At 25.9% G+C, this 17,907-nt stretch overlaps 1 protein-coding gene and 1 long non-coding RNA gene across 2 annotated transcripts; both read left to right on the top strand.

Moving 5' to 3' along the window:
• The first annotated feature begins 4,509 nt into the window (after positions 1 to 4,509).
• LOC146883978 (uncharacterized) lies at positions 4,510 to 8,878 on the top strand. Its single transcript, XR_014984389.1, has 2 exons — positions 4,510 to 4,867; positions 6,061 to 8,878. It is a non-coding gene; the product is annotated as an uncharacterized LOC146883978 (long non-coding RNA).
• Positions 8,879 to 16,405: 7,527 nt separating this feature from the next.
• On the top strand, positions 16,406 to 17,234 carry LOC114162610 (uncharacterized). Its single transcript, XM_028046554.2, has one exon. The coding sequence runs from the start codon at positions 16,454 to 16,456 to the stop codon at positions 17,006 to 17,008; it is 555 nt and encodes a 184-aa protein (XP_027902355.1). The 5' UTR covers positions 16,406 to 16,453; the 3' UTR covers positions 17,009 to 17,234.
• The last annotated feature ends 673 nt before the right edge of the window (positions 17,235 to 17,907 follow it).

Below are 17,907 nucleotides of genomic sequence, written 5' to 3'. Positions count from 1 at the left end.
AAATTAAACTTTATGAAATTAGTCTTATGAAGAGAAAAATAAAAAAATTAAGGTTTAATTAAGCTTTAAATTATTTTTAAATTTAATTTTTTTAATTAATTTTTTATAATATAGTAAATATTAAAATATTTTGTATTTTAATTAAAATATTATTATTTAAAACTTATAAATTATAAAATATAAAATTGTAAAATTAATATGATTTTTCCATAAAAAATTTCCAAATACTTAGTCATGATTAGATAGTCTATGAAAGTATATTTGTGATAGATACAAAAAGTGTGTAAAAATGAATACAAAGTTAAATCTAAACAAACATATTATTGGTGTGATTAATATCAAATTTGCTGTCTTTTATGTGAAATTTGTGGACATATAATTAATAATTATCATGACAATATAATGAACACACAAAGAAGCAATCATAGTTGTTATGAGATATATTGAAACATATTGAACACTGGTTTATGGAATAAAGCATGAAAATAAATACTTAAAAGAAAATTGTGCATCAACCTTCTAGAAAAAACAACTTGAATGATTTTAAGGAATATAATACGAGTTTTATATCAATTTAATCTAAGAACGTTAACAATTATATCAATAAAAAAATTAGCATTCTAAGACTTTGAATATACGTGCACAAGAGCTATAAAGGAAAGAAACATGGAAATTTCATACTAGGAAAGAAAATCATCTCTTTTGGTTTGAAGTCTTAGCAAAAGATGTGAATTCTTTTGATGGAAATAATATTATTTGATAAATTTAATTAAACATTAAATGGTTATCTTTTTATATATTTAAAGTGTTCATGTACATATGTATATATACACATGTATCAATAACTAAATATAACCAAACTCTCTGACCATTCTAGCACTAATAATAAAGATAAATGTTACAATATGACCGATTTTTTCTTACGATTTACTATTAAAAATAATCATCATGGTTGTCACATTACTCGAATTAATTATCTATTTAAATTTTACTACAAAACATATTTTTTTTTATAAATGAAATGATTATATTTGAATGAGCATTCACAATTACTATATATATTCAGTTGTATTTGAATGCTTACCTCTTAAGAAGTAATGAAGAAACATACAAATGTGGTAATATATCTTAAACATCATTGACAAAATGAAATTATACCCTTTATAAGATGATATGATCAATATCACGTAAATAAGTCCAATAAATTTGTGAATTAAGATTGAAAAATGTCATATTAAAATTACAATCAAGAAAACAAGACAAATATTATAAATACACGAAAAAACTTGCACAAACATATATGTTTTATATTTTACGTAAAAGCCTACAAACTTATATAATCTTTGTGTCTTAGTTTTTTTATATATCGCAGAAAAACAATGTAATACCCTAAATTAATTGAATTTGCACAAAAGTATTCATTGCATATTCTCTTTATATATCTTATTTATTTGTACTCAAAGGTGACAGTAAAAATATATTTAAAATCCTTAGTTTCAGTGAGATATCAAGAAGGGATCTCCAATCATGACTTAGGGTACTCGCTTGTTTACTAGAAGAGACATTGTGTACATGATTAAAAAAAATTATTATAGGAAAAAACCTTTAAAAGTTTTTCAAATGAAAACTGGATATAACTTAAAAGCTAAAGTAAACAAATAAAAATATTTTATGTCTTTTGCTTTCTTTTATTAGTGTAATAAGCTCTTCTGAATCTATAATATTACTAATAACTTTAATATTTTGTTGATTGACATGCAATATATGTTTGTCCTTTTGTAATTATTATAAATTAAATATTTATATGCTCCTTACTTTGATATTCTTCCTCCTAGCATATATTTGGTGCCTTTAATTAAATTATTTTTTCTCTATTTGTTTGTACATAAATTTGGAACTTTTGTGTCATTGTACGTTGTAGTTTTAATTGTTAGTCAATCAAGAAAAAGGTGTGACTTTTAATTTGAGTAGGCAACAACTTTTATAAATGTTATTGATAAATGTTGTATGCGTGAGATTGGAAATAAATTTACATTGAATGAGCATAGATAAATGATTCTCACTAACCAGAAATTGAAACGTCTCTTCCCAAAAGCACATCTTGTTAAATTATGTTAGATTCATCCTTGTAATAACTCAATTTTGATAATGCTTAATGATACATGTATGGAAAATATAGATAGACGTGATTTTTATTTATTTTTTGTTTAGACTAGACATGAGCAATATAGAAAGGTGTTTCACTCAACATGAAATTTACACATAAACCATATTACTCAAAAGATCAACATAGAAAATCTATATTTTATGATGATAATGTGTTTAGAAATACTTTCAGTAAGAAAAGAATAAGGAAAGCTACACCATGTAGAACTCAGGAAAACCAATGACATACATAGATGGAGCATTGGATGATGATTTGCAATAAAAATATAGAGAAATCCTTAAATAAGAGGAAATCATTTGGCACCACAAGTTTAGGGATAAATTGATTAATTTTAGGGGTCCTAATACATTAATTTTCAATTCTCAAACCATTTATAGGCACATGAGAAGTTGTGTAAAAAAGCTAATATCATGAAAGTGGAAACTAAAAAATATTTCATAATTAAAGTTCCTAAGTTTTCTACAAGTGATCATTCTACCCATGCCTTTTAATTGTGTTTCAAGAGTTATCAAACTAAGAAAATTAACTCCTAAATTTATTAGAGATTGTCATATTTTCAAAATAATAAGTATTTGCTCATTTAGTGAAGTCATATCACTTAAGACTTTGTTACGGTGTTGTAATCGAGATATATGTTTTTACTTAGATATGTGTATACATATATGAAATGGTTGAATTAAATACATATTAAATGAACATGTGATTAAATATGATGAATGGGTATGCATGATGTTATATATTGCATGGACACCTCTAGTGATGTAGTATCAATTGTGATCGTAGTTTTTATAATATAAATTGTATAGATTAATATGAGATTGAGAAACTTAACCAGGTTCTTACATCAAGTTTTGCAAACTACGATGGAGTTATCCTGACATAAGAAGCCAAACTTAGATTACCAATATCGTTTTTTATGAAACACGTAAGACATACTTCATATGTATTTTTTAAAAGACATTGAGTATGACAAATTATTCTAATGTCAATGAGACAAAATTGAATTTTTCTGTAATATTATATTGTGAATCAAACACAATTTGTTGTTATTAGTGTGTTTTATTATCTAAAAATATATATGTGGATATATTTGTTGTTTAGTATACAAATATGTAGTTATTTATTACATGCGGTCTTTATTTGTATAACTTAGCTTAGAATTGTGAATATTTGGAAAAAAAAATAGTTGATTCTTGCATTTTGTATTGTAAATTATCTATATCTATTAATAAATTAATTGTTTTTGTGACATCACATTTTGATGACATAAACTACTAAAATAAAGTATATATATATATATATATATATATATATATATATTAATATGTATATATATTAATATGTACATTGTTGAAAATTTTAAATGCAATAACAAAATTACATTTACAATTAGAATAATATAAAAAAAATCATATACCTTAAAGGGTTAATTACACCATTTTTTAATTTAACAACAACTTGAAAATGTTGTCTAAAGTAAAATTGTGACTCTAGCTCAATACAAATGGTTGGATTGAGCTTTTACCACTGAATAAAAAATTATCTAATAATTAGGATGCAATTCTTTCTATTCAAGATTGTAACAATTAAAATGTCATTATATCAATTTTATAAATAAATACATTTAAATATATTTAATTACAACGTTATTATAATTAATTTTTAAAATAATTACTGTGTAATTATATTTAATTAGCATATGTATTTTTTTTTCTTTAAATTTTATTAGTAAGATTTTTTTAAAGAGACATTCGTTTATATACGTAGTGAATATACAAGTAATAAATGTTTTTATCATTTTATTCGTGTTGGTGTAATAATAAAGAGAATTTCATCGCTCTAAGTTTGGATTCAAATTTTATAATTGAAATATAGATTAAATATATTTTTGATTTTTTAATTTTAATAAAAAATTGAAATTAAATTTATTTTAAAATATTGATCAATTTATTTAGTCTATTTAACATTTCAAATTTATTTTATGATAATATTTGATTAATTTAGATTATTTATCACATTTTTATCAATTATTAGTTGAGACTAATTTTAATTTTTATTAAAAAACAAAAATATATTTTATCTTTAAAATATTATTATATCTATGCAAAGAATTGAAGTGTATCTATAGGTTAATTAAATAAATTGAGGTGTTAATTTAAAATAATATTAAAATTATATATATATATATATATATATATATATATATATATATATATATATATGTGTGTGTGTGTGTAATTTTTATTGTTCTGTTTATACGTTAGAATTAAAGAAAAGCGAAAATTTGTATAAGATTTGTTTGAATAGCTACATTGATCAGAAACGTTGGTGATTTTTTTTTTTTTTCCTGTCTCTTGTTTTCATATTTTTTTCTTTTCCAATTATTTATTCTCTTTAGTTTCTTTCCGATCTGTTAAACACCATCTCGAGGGTGTCTCTTCTCTTCCCATAGTCTCTTATCTTCTGAGGAAAAATGAGTTGTCTCTGTTCCTTTCCACAATGCTTCAGCGTTGTGTTTCAATTAAAACCTTCGCTCCACTAAAAACTAAAATCAGCACTCAAATTCCAGTGTTGTGTAGTGAGATTTACCTGAAGGTTGAGAAAAACAAGATTTGCAGAAAAAAATGGCGCGCGCGCACGCACCTGAAGGGGAAAGATCGACGAGACTAGAAAGACTTGGGTCTTATAATACGAACCGTGGTACGTTCATTTTGCCATTCTTTTATTTCTTCCACTGTTTTAATTTCTTGATGTACTTGTAAAAGTTTTTCTCTCTTCATATCATTATTTAATATTTACAGCATTGATTATTTTTTCTCAATGGACTGATGTGTTTGAACTTTGGATTTTTCTGTTCATTTTCACTTCCGAGATTTGTTATAAGCGAAACATCTAAGCAGAGAATGAGTAGTTGCCATTTGAAGAGTACTAACGATACTAGAATATATAAGGTAACAGTATCTAGACAAAATTTGTACGTTAACTAGTGTTGGTTTGGAAGATTCCAACTAAAGTACTGTGGTAAGGAATATGGATTGAAATATGTGAGGAGGTAAAGTGAAATACGCGAGGAGGTGAAGTTATGCAAGAAAACAGAAATGTTGGGAAATTGTTTTGTTTGCAGGTTTTCAAGAGTATAGGAGGTTACAGAAGGAAAAATGAAACTATTTTAGTCCTGTTTGGAATTGTTGAGCTGAAGTTGGTGCACTCGCAACACAGCCCCATTTAGAGCTACTGCTTGGCGAAAAAATGGTCCATTCCTCGCATCGTTTTCATTGAGAAGGAATACAATAGGATTCCTAAAAAAAGAAAAATTATAAACTTATCAAAGCTATACATAATGAGAAAATATTTACCAATAACGATAAGAATAGAGTTTTAGTTATGTATTACTTAAAGGAGGTAGTGAGAAGGGATACAATAAGATTCCTAAAAAGAAAAAAATATAAACTTATCAAAGCTATACATGATGAGAAAATATTTACCAATAACGACAAGAATAGAGTTTTATGTATTACTTAAAAGTTAATGTGGTTAAATCTTAATTCAATCATAATATTTGTATAGCAGTATATACTATATATGTTTAAATGTATGGAGTGGTGTGATTAGTAAAGAAATTTAAAATGAAAGTAAATTGTAGAATTTAGTTTGGCTAGAACTTGTAAGCTTTAGATTGTTTAAGTAAGATGGATAGAAAATTAGAAATAATTAAATGAGAGAAGTGAGCTTATAAAAGAAGGGGTTTTGTAATCGAAGAAAAGAGTTAAGTTTTTTCCTGTTCATTAACAACACCGTAAGCTATTCTCTGCTTCGTTATTCTCTTTTTCTCTCAACATCCAATTTCTTCTCCTTCTCCTACCTCCTTCCAATACAGTTCTAATTTTTCCCAGTGTATGACGTTGAAGCCTCCAAATTGGTAGAAACAAGAGTCTAAACATCAAATCTGGTGAATTTTAGCTTGGATAGTTTTCTTTATTTCTTTTACTTATAGTTGCATGCAAGAGTTTATGTCAATGAATAGTTTTTTGAGAGCACAATGAAGGTTGAGGTAAGGGAAGTTAGTAATTGTATTTAAATTATTTGAACTGAAATACTTGGGTGATTTAATGGTATTGATTTGTTAAAGATGTAAACGATATATTTTAGATACTTGAGAAATTATTGAATTGCCAATGTGGAAATGTTCAGAATTGATAATTCTTATATGATAATAAGGGAGAGTTAGAATGTTATTGTAAAATGTAATTGCTTTATTTCAAGTTTAGTTTGACATGTGTGAAACAAAGAAGAGATAGTCATAGAATTTGAATTAATGATGAAATTGAATTAGATCACCTAGTTTTGATTGGTTTGGCCATTTAAGTGAGGGTCACGTGATAGATTGAATTGATTAAGATTTTGATTCGTTTCAGTTTTTAAACTTGTAATAATGCTTCCACATTATTTTGGTAAGTGCAAGATCTTTTAGATAGTTGTTATGTAGATTGAGTTGCTGTCATTTGCATATCTTGTTCAAGCGAGATAGAGGTTGAATGCTCGACTTCCAGTTTTGGAGCTCCTTGCTCATGTGAGAGAGTATTGCACAAGCGATGACAATTTGTCATTTAAGTAAAGAAAGGACTGAATGCAACCTCTATTGTGTTATAGAATATCGCTCAAACCTCCTTCAAGTGATATTCTCCTATTTTAAAGATGTTTTGACTTGTTTGTAGATAATTCTTAAATGATAATGTTTATAATTTGATTCTATTATAATAAGGTGGTTGTTGTGTGATTTTATTTTATTGTTATAATTGAATAAAAGTGAGTAATTGATGAATTTAATGTGTTTGAAAAATGTTTGAGATGAAATATATGATATGATTGTGTGAATGTTAGTTACCTAGGTATTAATATGGTTTAGTTTGAGTACAGTGTGATTATTGAGTTATGGAACTCTCACAAGAATAAAATATTCAGAACTAACAAGTCATGTAGATTAAGATATCTGTTAGTTAGATAGAAGCCGATGAAGGTTCTTGCAATGTTTGATAGAGTGTGTGCCAGGAGCTTCCCTGATTGTGAGTTGTTGTGGATGTCCGATAGACTTTAGTCATAAGTCAAGTATAGTTTTAGGAGGACTTATTTCAATTATTGCCTTTCGAAAGTCGTCCAGTTTTGGATTTTTTTTTTTGTAAATATATTTGTGATGCCTTTGTGGAAATATAGAGTTGGATGTGGATTTTTAGTAGACGAATAATGTGGTTGTGGACCTTTGGTGAGGTAATAACTAGGGATGTTATTCTTTGGTGGTCTTTGTTGAGGTAGAGAATGTGTTTGGTGTTATGGATGATGTTGTCGTACCTCTATATAATATTTACTTATTAAATTAAATAAAGTGTATGTCTTATTTCTTTTTTGTTAACTTATTCTCTTTGTTATATTATAGTTTAGCTATAGTGATGAATGTGTTTTAACATGTGCACAGATAATGACGATGATGACTGCCACAAACGTGGACTTAGGTGTTATACTGCACATTACTTTATATTAGAAATACTTTATATAATAATTATTTTTGGAAACTAATCTTTCTGGATATTTTATAAATCCTTTTGGTATATATATATTTAGATTCAGGTTTTAGGTTTTATTTAAGTTATATAGTTAGAGACATTACAATAACTATTATAATTTTCTACAAAATTAGAATTCTGGATAAAATTATAATAATAACATATCAACATTTTCTGTAAAAAGTTATACATAAAATCAAGACTTACTACTAACTAAAATATGGAAAGAGTTCATGTTTACGGTATCAATATCAATCTCCAACACTAGTTGCTCTATCATATGGATATCAGAAGAGCAAAACAATCAATTTTTGTTTGAATTGGTACGAAGCCAGAATTATGCAAGAATGATACCCTCAGTGTTATAGATGTGGTTGAATTCATTTGGTATCATGTTTTCACGGTGACATTATTCAACCCCTGTAATAAGTACGATAATGTTCATGAATGGTTAGTGTAATAATCCTAGAATAGATGGATTTCAATTATTTACCACACTGCTTCTGTGAATTTTGCCACTTTCATTCCAAATTAGCGGGCTTGCTGAAATGCATGATCATAGACATTTGTTTAACATCATTCCAAGTCGGGAACTGTTTGATGACTAACTGAACCTGAAGCAAGAAATATTTTCAGCAGCTTATATGTTGTGGATTAGAGATTACTCTCACGGTAGAGGTGCTTGACATAGAAACTTAAATGTGGAGAATTTCTTGGTGTATGGTGATAGAGTGCATAAAGTATCGTGAAGATTTTGAATTGAGTGCAGAGATCGATCTCTGGTCATGCAGTGTTATCATTTGGAAGAGTAAGTGAGAGAGGCAAACTGCAATTGGAAAAGTGGACTGAGGCAGAAGTTCAGTTTCACGAAACAGTTCATACATTTGGTTCCTGTCACGCCATGAAATAGTGATAAACCATATATATACCAAGAACAGTAATGCTCAAATGTGTTGCCAAACTTGCAATTTTTTTTTTAGCTTTTAATTTCTCAAGGCTGATCGAGAGGATCCGGTCTTCCATTTTGCAGGGGTGAGAGGGCGTTTTTTATACCTGTTATATACAAAGGGAAGAATGGGGTTAGGTTAGATTTTACAAGTTGTATATTGTATTTCTACATTCTCCTCGTGAAAATAGAATGTTTTGTAGAATAGCCAAGTAGATTTATATTTCTGCTAAAATGGCACAGTAACTTATCATCAGATTTAGAATTATTTTAAACTTTGAAATCTTTAACAGAAGTGACACATCTTGACATGAAAACCGGTGTCATAATGTCTTTGATATTTATGAACCCAATGGTTGAGTTTTTTTTTTTTAGTTTGATCAGTGAAACTGTAAATAAAGTATTAATAGAAGATGGGTAAATAAGATATTGAAATCTAGTAGAACCCAAGTATTTTGATTATTTAGTGGGTTTAAGATATAATGATATCTTACTCTAACAAAGAAACACTATAATAATAGCTTTAAACCATAACTTGGTGTTTCTTAACGCTAGCAATTGGGGCTTACAAGATGTGCAACATTATGAGTTGCAAAATGAGACACTACGCATAAATAGTTGAATTAGTGTGTTCTTGAGATAGTATAGAACCTTATAATTTGATTTCTACGTTACAACTCCATAGTACATTATGAAGTTCTAAATGAGACTGGTTTTTTTTAACCGAAGCCTTTTTAAAACTTATGTTTGATATTGGAATTTACAGTATGAAATTTTTTGGCAATATCTTGTCCTGCATCTGCTCTGCTTTTCTGTCAATTTCTTTTTATTTTCTGAATCCTCTATGTCAATTTCTGTCTTGTTCAGCGTTTCTTTTATTTAAATAAAGATGATTAATCCCCATCATCGTCATAATAATAATAAGAATGTTATATTCAATCGCTGTATTGGAAAGCGAAACAGATAACTTGGGATTTATCACAGGGTATAAGCTAACTCACATTACTCGTTAACATGCTAGCTGTCATAATTAGCTAAACTATCAGTCACTTTCTTAGATAGAAGTAAACATTGAAAAAAAAAATTCTGCAATCGTCTACTTTAGAATATTAACATAATTTCTTTAATTTTTTATATATATTTTTTTCTTTTAACTTACTTATAAATATATTTAAATATTATTTTTATTTAGATTAAAATACTCCGTAATTCTCATATTTTTTTTAAAATTTGAATTTGATTTTCATCTTAATTCCTCTTAATACAATGCTAATAAGGTTAAATATGTCTTACATATTAATTTATGATTTTTCTTTTAGTTTTTTTTTTAATTGTCACATGTTAAATCAGTATTATGTCACATGATATTGTTAATGTGATATAACATCATGTCATTAACTTAATCTCAATTTAGTTTCTATATCTGTTATTAATCTCAATTTAATCATCCTATTTGTCATTATTTTAATATCAATTTAGTCTCAATTTTTGTTGAAATTAACAAATTTCGTCACTCTCGATAACAAATATAATTTTTATGAAAATTTTATATTCATATTTTTATTAAACTTGATATTTCTGGAATTATTTTCAAACTAACTCTATTTAAAATAATCGTTGACAATATTAAGTTTATTTAAATTTATATATTATATTAAACTTTATTTAAAATTTTCTTTAAAATTATAAATTTAAATTTATTTAAAAAGAATATTTTAAATAATTTTATATACAATAAAATTGGTTCATTTAACAAAATTAAGACCAAATAGAGATTAAGTCAATAAAATATAATAACTAAATTGAGATTAAATAATAAATATAAAGACTAGATTGAAATTAAATCGATGTTATTATATATTTAATACGATTAGTATACCACTATTAGAAATAATCTAATTGTTATATATTTAAAAAAATATTCTAATTGAAACCAATCAAAATGTGATGATTGAATTAAAATTTTTGAACAAATATGAAGACTAATAAAGTATTTTTAACATTTTATTTATATATTTCAAGTATTTTTATTTTTATTTTTAGATTTTAGTTTTTAATTTTAAAATATTATTTTGATTTCTTTTAACACTTGGTTTATTTATATCATAAATATCATATTAAGGTAAATAAAGAATGATTTTTTTTAAATGTAAATAAATTAAAAGTGATTCATTTATTCTTCACTTCAGGATTTTGTATATGTAAGTAGTTCAATCTTATAAACATTTTCTTTAACATTGTTAATAGACTAATCATCAATTTTACAAATAGGTTACACAAACAATAACAGATTAAGAATGACCAATAATTTTTTTCAAAAAGGTAAGATCTTATTTCCTTTATTATTGATTCAATTTTTTCTTTATTTTTCTTAGTATTATAAGGTTGGGTTGGTAGGCTGAAAGAGCGGGTAGAAGAAGAAAAAAATTATAAAAGTCAATTGACAATTACCAATGTTGAAGTAATGTAAAGAAAAGAAGGTGTTGAAGTTTTTGAGAGTTTTATCAATCTGTTTAGACGTTTTTGGATTTTATATATATATATATATATATATATATATATATATATATATATATATATATATATATATATATATATATAATTTTATTTTATTTTATTTATTTATTTATAAAAAAATACCTTTATGTAAAGGCAGCTATTATCTTACATCTAGTTTTTATTTATTTATTTAGGGGTTTAAATTAGTCAAATTTAGTTTTAGTTGGTTATAGTCAATTTGCCCAATATATAGTGTTGTTGGTGATTTCCTTTTTGTGTGTGTTTTACTTATTTTAGTCTTTGTATGTAAATTACAAATTTCACTATTATATTAATATAGTATTTTTACTTAGGATTCAAAACTAACCAATTAATATTAATTTTTTTAATATTCTATTATTTTATAACGATTGTTTTTTATTCAATACCATGTAGTGAAAGTGTTTTAATTAATTTTATAAATTAAACAATGTTTATAATAATAAAATAAGTTTTGTAATTCATTTATTTTTATTTGTAAATAAATAGAATTAAACTATAATTTGGAGAAGACTCATTTACAAAAATAAAAAATAAATATAAAAATTAGATTGAATATAAAATAATGATACACACACGACTTCATCATATGATATGACACACATTTAACGTGTGAAAAAAAAAACTTAATTTATTTTTAAATAATAAAAAAATAAAATAAAAACAAAATAAAACTACCAACTCACACGTAACATAATTTCGTTGGTACAGATCTAATTGCAATGTTTAAACAAAAATTTGGAAATAATTGAATTTTAGCCAATACTTTATTTTGAGAGTCGAAGATGTTATGTAGTGAGACAATTTATTTATTTAGAAAATTTATAAAATAAATTATAAATTTGAAATAAAGGATATTTTGAATCCTTAAAGTTGAAAGATTTTGAATTTTACAAAAAAAATTAAAGTTTAAAGTTTTTCGTATTCTTTTTCTTTGTGGTCTTTCTTTTCTATATTTATCTTTTTCTATTATTTTTCTTTTTATTTATTTATTTCTTTTCGGTCTTTCTCTATTTCTTTATCATAAATGCTAAGAGACGGAAAATATGAGTAAAACACTATAAGTTTAGAAGGAAATCTATAATATCTAAAAATGGAAACAAAATAATTGTCATATCGTATCGAGAGTTTATATTTTGTCTTGGCCAGTATATTTGTACAGTACCTCCAACAATAACTAATATGCATAGTTTATATTGAACATTTTTTTATGGAAAAAATGTCTTTATGATACACTAGAATCGTTATAGACATGTCTAATAATATTTCTAAATTATTAATAAGTTAATTTTTATGGTACAAAACATTCATTATCATTAGAAGACGGTGAAAAAGAAGAAGAATTTATTATTATTTTTTATTTCTTTCAATATTATGGTTCTTTTGTTGAACACTTGAAAATAATGTGTTCATAACCTAAATATTTATGAAATTTGATCTTCAATAATTTATAAAATATGTAAAAAGGATATAAGAATGAGAATAAGTTTAAACTTACCTTAAGTTCTCATACTGAGCTTCAAAAGATTTTGAAAGTTGATTAACTATGTTTTAAGAAATGTTAGTTATGGACTTTTATTTTATTAAATAAACGTTATGTAAAATATATTTATTGAGACATCATTATTCTGATTCATGCATGAGATAATCATCAAAGTCTACAAAAATCGAGATCAGATCTTCTACTGATCTTTTTGGTGATGTTCTCAGTAAAACATTAAAAATACATTGTTTTAATATTTTAAATATTTTTTTATTATATTTTTAAATGTCAAAATTAGTAGTAATTGTTATATTATGAAAACACAATCCAGAACAACACACCAACATCAAATAGAGAATCCAAATACCAAAAAATCATTATCCCAATAACTATTAATTAATCCATACTTTTCTCACACGTTTATAGTCATGTCTTTTTTATCATTTAACAATGATAAATTTTGATTTGGTGAATTGATTCTTTGAATAAATTGGACACATGAAGAAACATTGTCTTACATGTAATGTTTATTTTTATAAAATTTAACTTTTTAATAATAGAGTTTAAAATGCCTCGTGTAAACTAAGAATTCAAAAATCAACGTTAATTTATCTATACCTGAATTTAAAAGTAAGATAAAATATTATGTAAAGGAAATTTAAATTTGATATTTTAATTTGTCGAAGATTTTGATTTTTTTTATCTAAACCTAACGTTAGATATTTTTACGCAGATTTTTATAATAAATTTAAATTACTTTCGCAATTTAATTTTTTGTTCTTCTAATTTATAAATTGCATTTTACAATTTTTGTTACTTAAAGAATCATAAGACAAAAACAAGAAAAAGAAAGTTTGATAAGAATGGGTTATAATGTTTGTGACGAAAATGCCATTTTTGCAAGGTGGGGACCGTATAGTGTAGAGTTTCCGTCGGAATGTGATGTGACCTCGTTCCGTTATCCATTATGCTACTACGTGTAAATAATTGACGGCAACGAGACGTGTGTGTGGTGTTATTAACGACGATAAATCGTGATACCCAGTCTCATAATTTAATCAGTGAAGATGTATTTGTGTGTTCTGTAACTAATATTCGATTTAATTAATTAGATGCTAATGCATTTTGTTAAAATCGACATAAGTCTTAATTTCACTGATTAATATTTATATGAAAATATTTCATTTATCAAGTAAAAGGGATCAACATTCTAAGCATATATTTAGTTTTATATATGTCTTGATAAGTCCTGTTCAAAAAATCAAAAATAAAAAAAATAAATTAATAAAAAATTAGAGAAAAATTTATAATTAAAAAATATAATCAATTATATTTGTAAATATTATATTATTATTATATAATTAAATAGTTTATAAATAAAGTTAAATATGTTTTTTAGTTTTCAATTATTTAAAAAATTGTATTTCTTTTTAAACTAAAACTAAAACTAAAACGTATAACTAATTTGTGTCTGTCTACAAAGTTATGTAAAATATTTTCTTTGATGTGAATGTTATATTATACTCTATCGCCAAATTTCATTTATTATATAAAAAACGTATTTGTTTATCAAGAAGATAACTTATATCATTTTCATTAAATGCAATACAGTAATATGGGGATGAAATTCTAATTCTGAAAATAGTGTGAGGAACAACAATATATTTAATTCTTATAGATATAATTCAATATCTTATTAATATACATTGTTATATGATAAAACATAAACACTAAAGTTTATTTGAAATTAAAATAAAGTTAATTGATTAATTAATTTATTAATAGATGTTTTTATGTAATAATAAAATAAAAATATTTAAACAATTAATAACATAATTTATTTTAATATATTATATTTTTAAATGTAATTTTTGGTTTGATACTAACTTTTTATTTTCATTTAAAATGTATTTGAACTCTAATTCATATTTTAAAAATTATTTTTAAGAACTTATTTTACAACTTGTTTTTTAAATATACACTAAAATTTATTTTATTACATTAATGACATCTAATACAATTTTTTTACTTGTTTTTCAATTTAATTTTTTTTTCCTTTTCATTGTATTGTCTTTTAAAAAATTAGGTTAATTATGCTTTTGTCCGAAAACTTTTGCTGAAAATTGGAATTAATCCTCTCCTAAACCTGAGCCCAATTTAGTTTTTAAATATTAAAAATATATGAATTTAGTTATTTTAATCAAATTTTATTAAGCTCACTAAACATTTCAAGAACGTTTCATGATAATACAGGTAAACAACTCATATACTATCATAAAACACGTTTGAAATCTAAAATAAATTTAACAAAATTTGATTCAGGTAACTAAATTTGCATATTTAAAAAGTTTTGAGATTAAAATGAATTATTTTTTTTTAAAAGCACTAATTTTAATTTTCACTGAAATTAAAAGATTAAAAATATATTTAACCCACCAAGAAAATATAACACTAAGGAATTTCTCTTTTTACTTTGTTCCAACAATTTGAGGAACAATTATAATTAAACATACTGTAAATAACATATCAACGTATATAAGTTATCGCTCTTTTGTTGTCATCTTTTTATCTTAAATATCATATCAACCTCTCTCTTTTTCAATTCTTTCTTTATCGGAGACTATCTTTCTCAAAAAATTTCCCTTGCTCGTTACTTCCAGCCTGGAAATAGCTAAAGAAACAAGCAAATATCCCTTTTGTCCTTTTATTCTTTTCCTTTACAATTTCTTTAATTTTTTCTGCATCATTTTATTCAAACCACTTCTCATAAAATTGAGTCTATATCCAGATAAAAATATATATTTGCAAAATTAGAGGTTTAAAAATATAACACACAGTTTAATACTTTTCCAATAATAAGGATTAAATTAGAAAAAAAAACTAGCAATACAACATTGTAATTAAGAGAATTTATCTATTTTCATTAAATATCTTGGGTGATTCTAGTTTCATTTGGACTCTTTCAATACCTGATTGCAACCACTCAAAGAAGGTGGAGGCATGCAAAATATTGTCAAAGATATCATTTTTTTCCTAAAATGTGTGATAACAGGAAATGACTGCATCCTTCATTTAATTCTGTATTCAATTTTCTTCTTTCTACCGTCACGATAGATATATTATTATAAATTTTTATATCTCAATATACATGCTTAAAAAAATTGTTTATCATGCAACTTTGTTTTTATTGAGATGGAAATTATTGGATCCATTTTTACTTCTTCCACAATGCACACAAACCACCCATGTGAAATTTTGAATTTGTGATTCTGATGTTCTCACTTGTACTTTGCATGAAAATAAACATAGTCCACAAACATTATGAAACCATTTCCTTGTTTGATATATGGCCTAAGTTTCTCAGTAGGGTAAGAATTAAGAGAGATAATATCTAAGGCCCAATCATAATAATAAGTACAATAATATTATAATTATTATTTTTTATTAACATAGACAATTAATTAATATATCACAATTTTTTTTAAATAAATCGATAATTCACATTAAATAACATCAGGAATTAAATAATAGAATTCTTAATATAATTTTATTAATAATAATAATAATAATAATAATAATAATAATGAACCACTGGTTCACAAGCTTACAAAAACCTACAACTGGAACCATTATCACATTCTTCATTCGCTTCCACTCAACCATCAAATTTTTCACTCACACGCTTCGTACCATTTTCTCTTTAAATACCTTCACGTCCCTTCCCATTCCCATTCCCATTCAACATCAACACATTGCATGCCATGGCTTCCCACAAACTCCTCACCATTTTCCTGCTTTCTCTCATTTCTTACTCTTCATTCTCTCAATCTCAAGCCGATTGCCCACCCACTCCAAAGCCCGCGCCCACACCCACTCCAAAGCCCACGCCAAAGCCCGCACCCACACCCACCCCGAAGCCCACACCACCCACTCCAAAGCCCGCACCCACACCCACCCCGAAGCCCACACCACCCACTCCAAAACCCGCACCCACACCCACCCCGAAGCCCACGCCACCCACCCCAAAGCCCAGTTGCCCTCCTCCTCCATCTGCATCACCAACCTGCCCTAAAGATACCCTAAAGCTAGGTGTTTGTGCTAAGGTCTTAGGACTCGTGAACGTTATTATTGGAACTCCTCCTACGAGTGACTGTTGCGCTTTGATCAAAGACTTGGCGGATTTGGAAGCTGCGCTTTGTCTCTGCACTGCCATTAAGGCCAATGTGCTTGGAATCAACCTCAATGTTCCAGTCACGCTCAGCGCGATCCTTAGTGCGTGTCAGAAAACTGTTCCTCCTGGCTTCCAGTGTCCCTAGGTCACTTCTTATATATACCATGCACTTTATACGATTCATGTACTGCTTGTATACGCATTTATTTCGCAATTGTTGTTGTTTTAATCGCCGTGTTCTTCGTATAGTGTACTATTGTTGTTAATTAATGTTTGTTGCATCAGTTTTCTAAGGTGGAATTACCGACAGGGCAAGCCTGGTTGCCTTTGTCTCCTAGCTCCTATGTATAATGAAATGTTGTCTTATTTCATCATTATGTCCATATTCGTACTTCTTTGAATGTGGATTATCTAGAGTTTAACTTTACATTAACTTTGTCTCAGAAGATATATTGGGATGTGGTTATCTTTGCAAATCTATCTTAAAGTGTACAAGAGATAATTCAATCAATTATGAAATGGAAAATTAGTTAAGGAAAATAGTTTCTAACAATTAAATTTTAGTTGTCAATATTTAGTTATCAAAATATTTTTGTTCACTAGTTAATTCACCTATGGACAAAAAGGTAATTTTCCTTTTATTGAAAATGACAATTATAAGTTGTTTGCTAAAAAATTTTCCTTCCAATAATAATTGAAGAAAGTATTTTTCTTCCTTTTTTCCGTCTCTTCTCTTCATTCCATTTTAACTATTTCGTTAAACAATTCAAACCCTACATGCAGTTTTGGTCATAAGAAAATTACAATTTTTTTTTCATACATCTTCTCAAGATAAAAAGTAGTAAATTTTCATACCACACACAACTACTCAAGTCATCTATATATTAAAAAAAATATATTTAGTTGAGTTGATAACACTCACTTTAACTCTTCCTTCTCCATGTTACTTAATATGGTATTCTGGTATATACTTGTTTGAGAAGAACGTCTCTACCATCTTTCTTCTCTCCTTTGTTTCTATTCTCTATATCAATATTGATATGT

The sequence above is a fragment of the Vigna unguiculata genome, chromosome 9 (genome assembly GCF_037176805.1).
Source record: "Vigna unguiculata cultivar grain cowpea cultivar isolate G323 ecotype 2 chromosome 9, ASM3717680v1, whole genome shotgun sequence".
NCBI classification, from domain to species: Eukaryota; Viridiplantae; Streptophyta; class Magnoliopsida; order Fabales; family Fabaceae; genus Vigna; species Vigna unguiculata.
The sequence above is the reverse complement of the archived record's forward strand: the minus strand, read 5'-3'. Positions and strand labels throughout refer to the sequence as shown.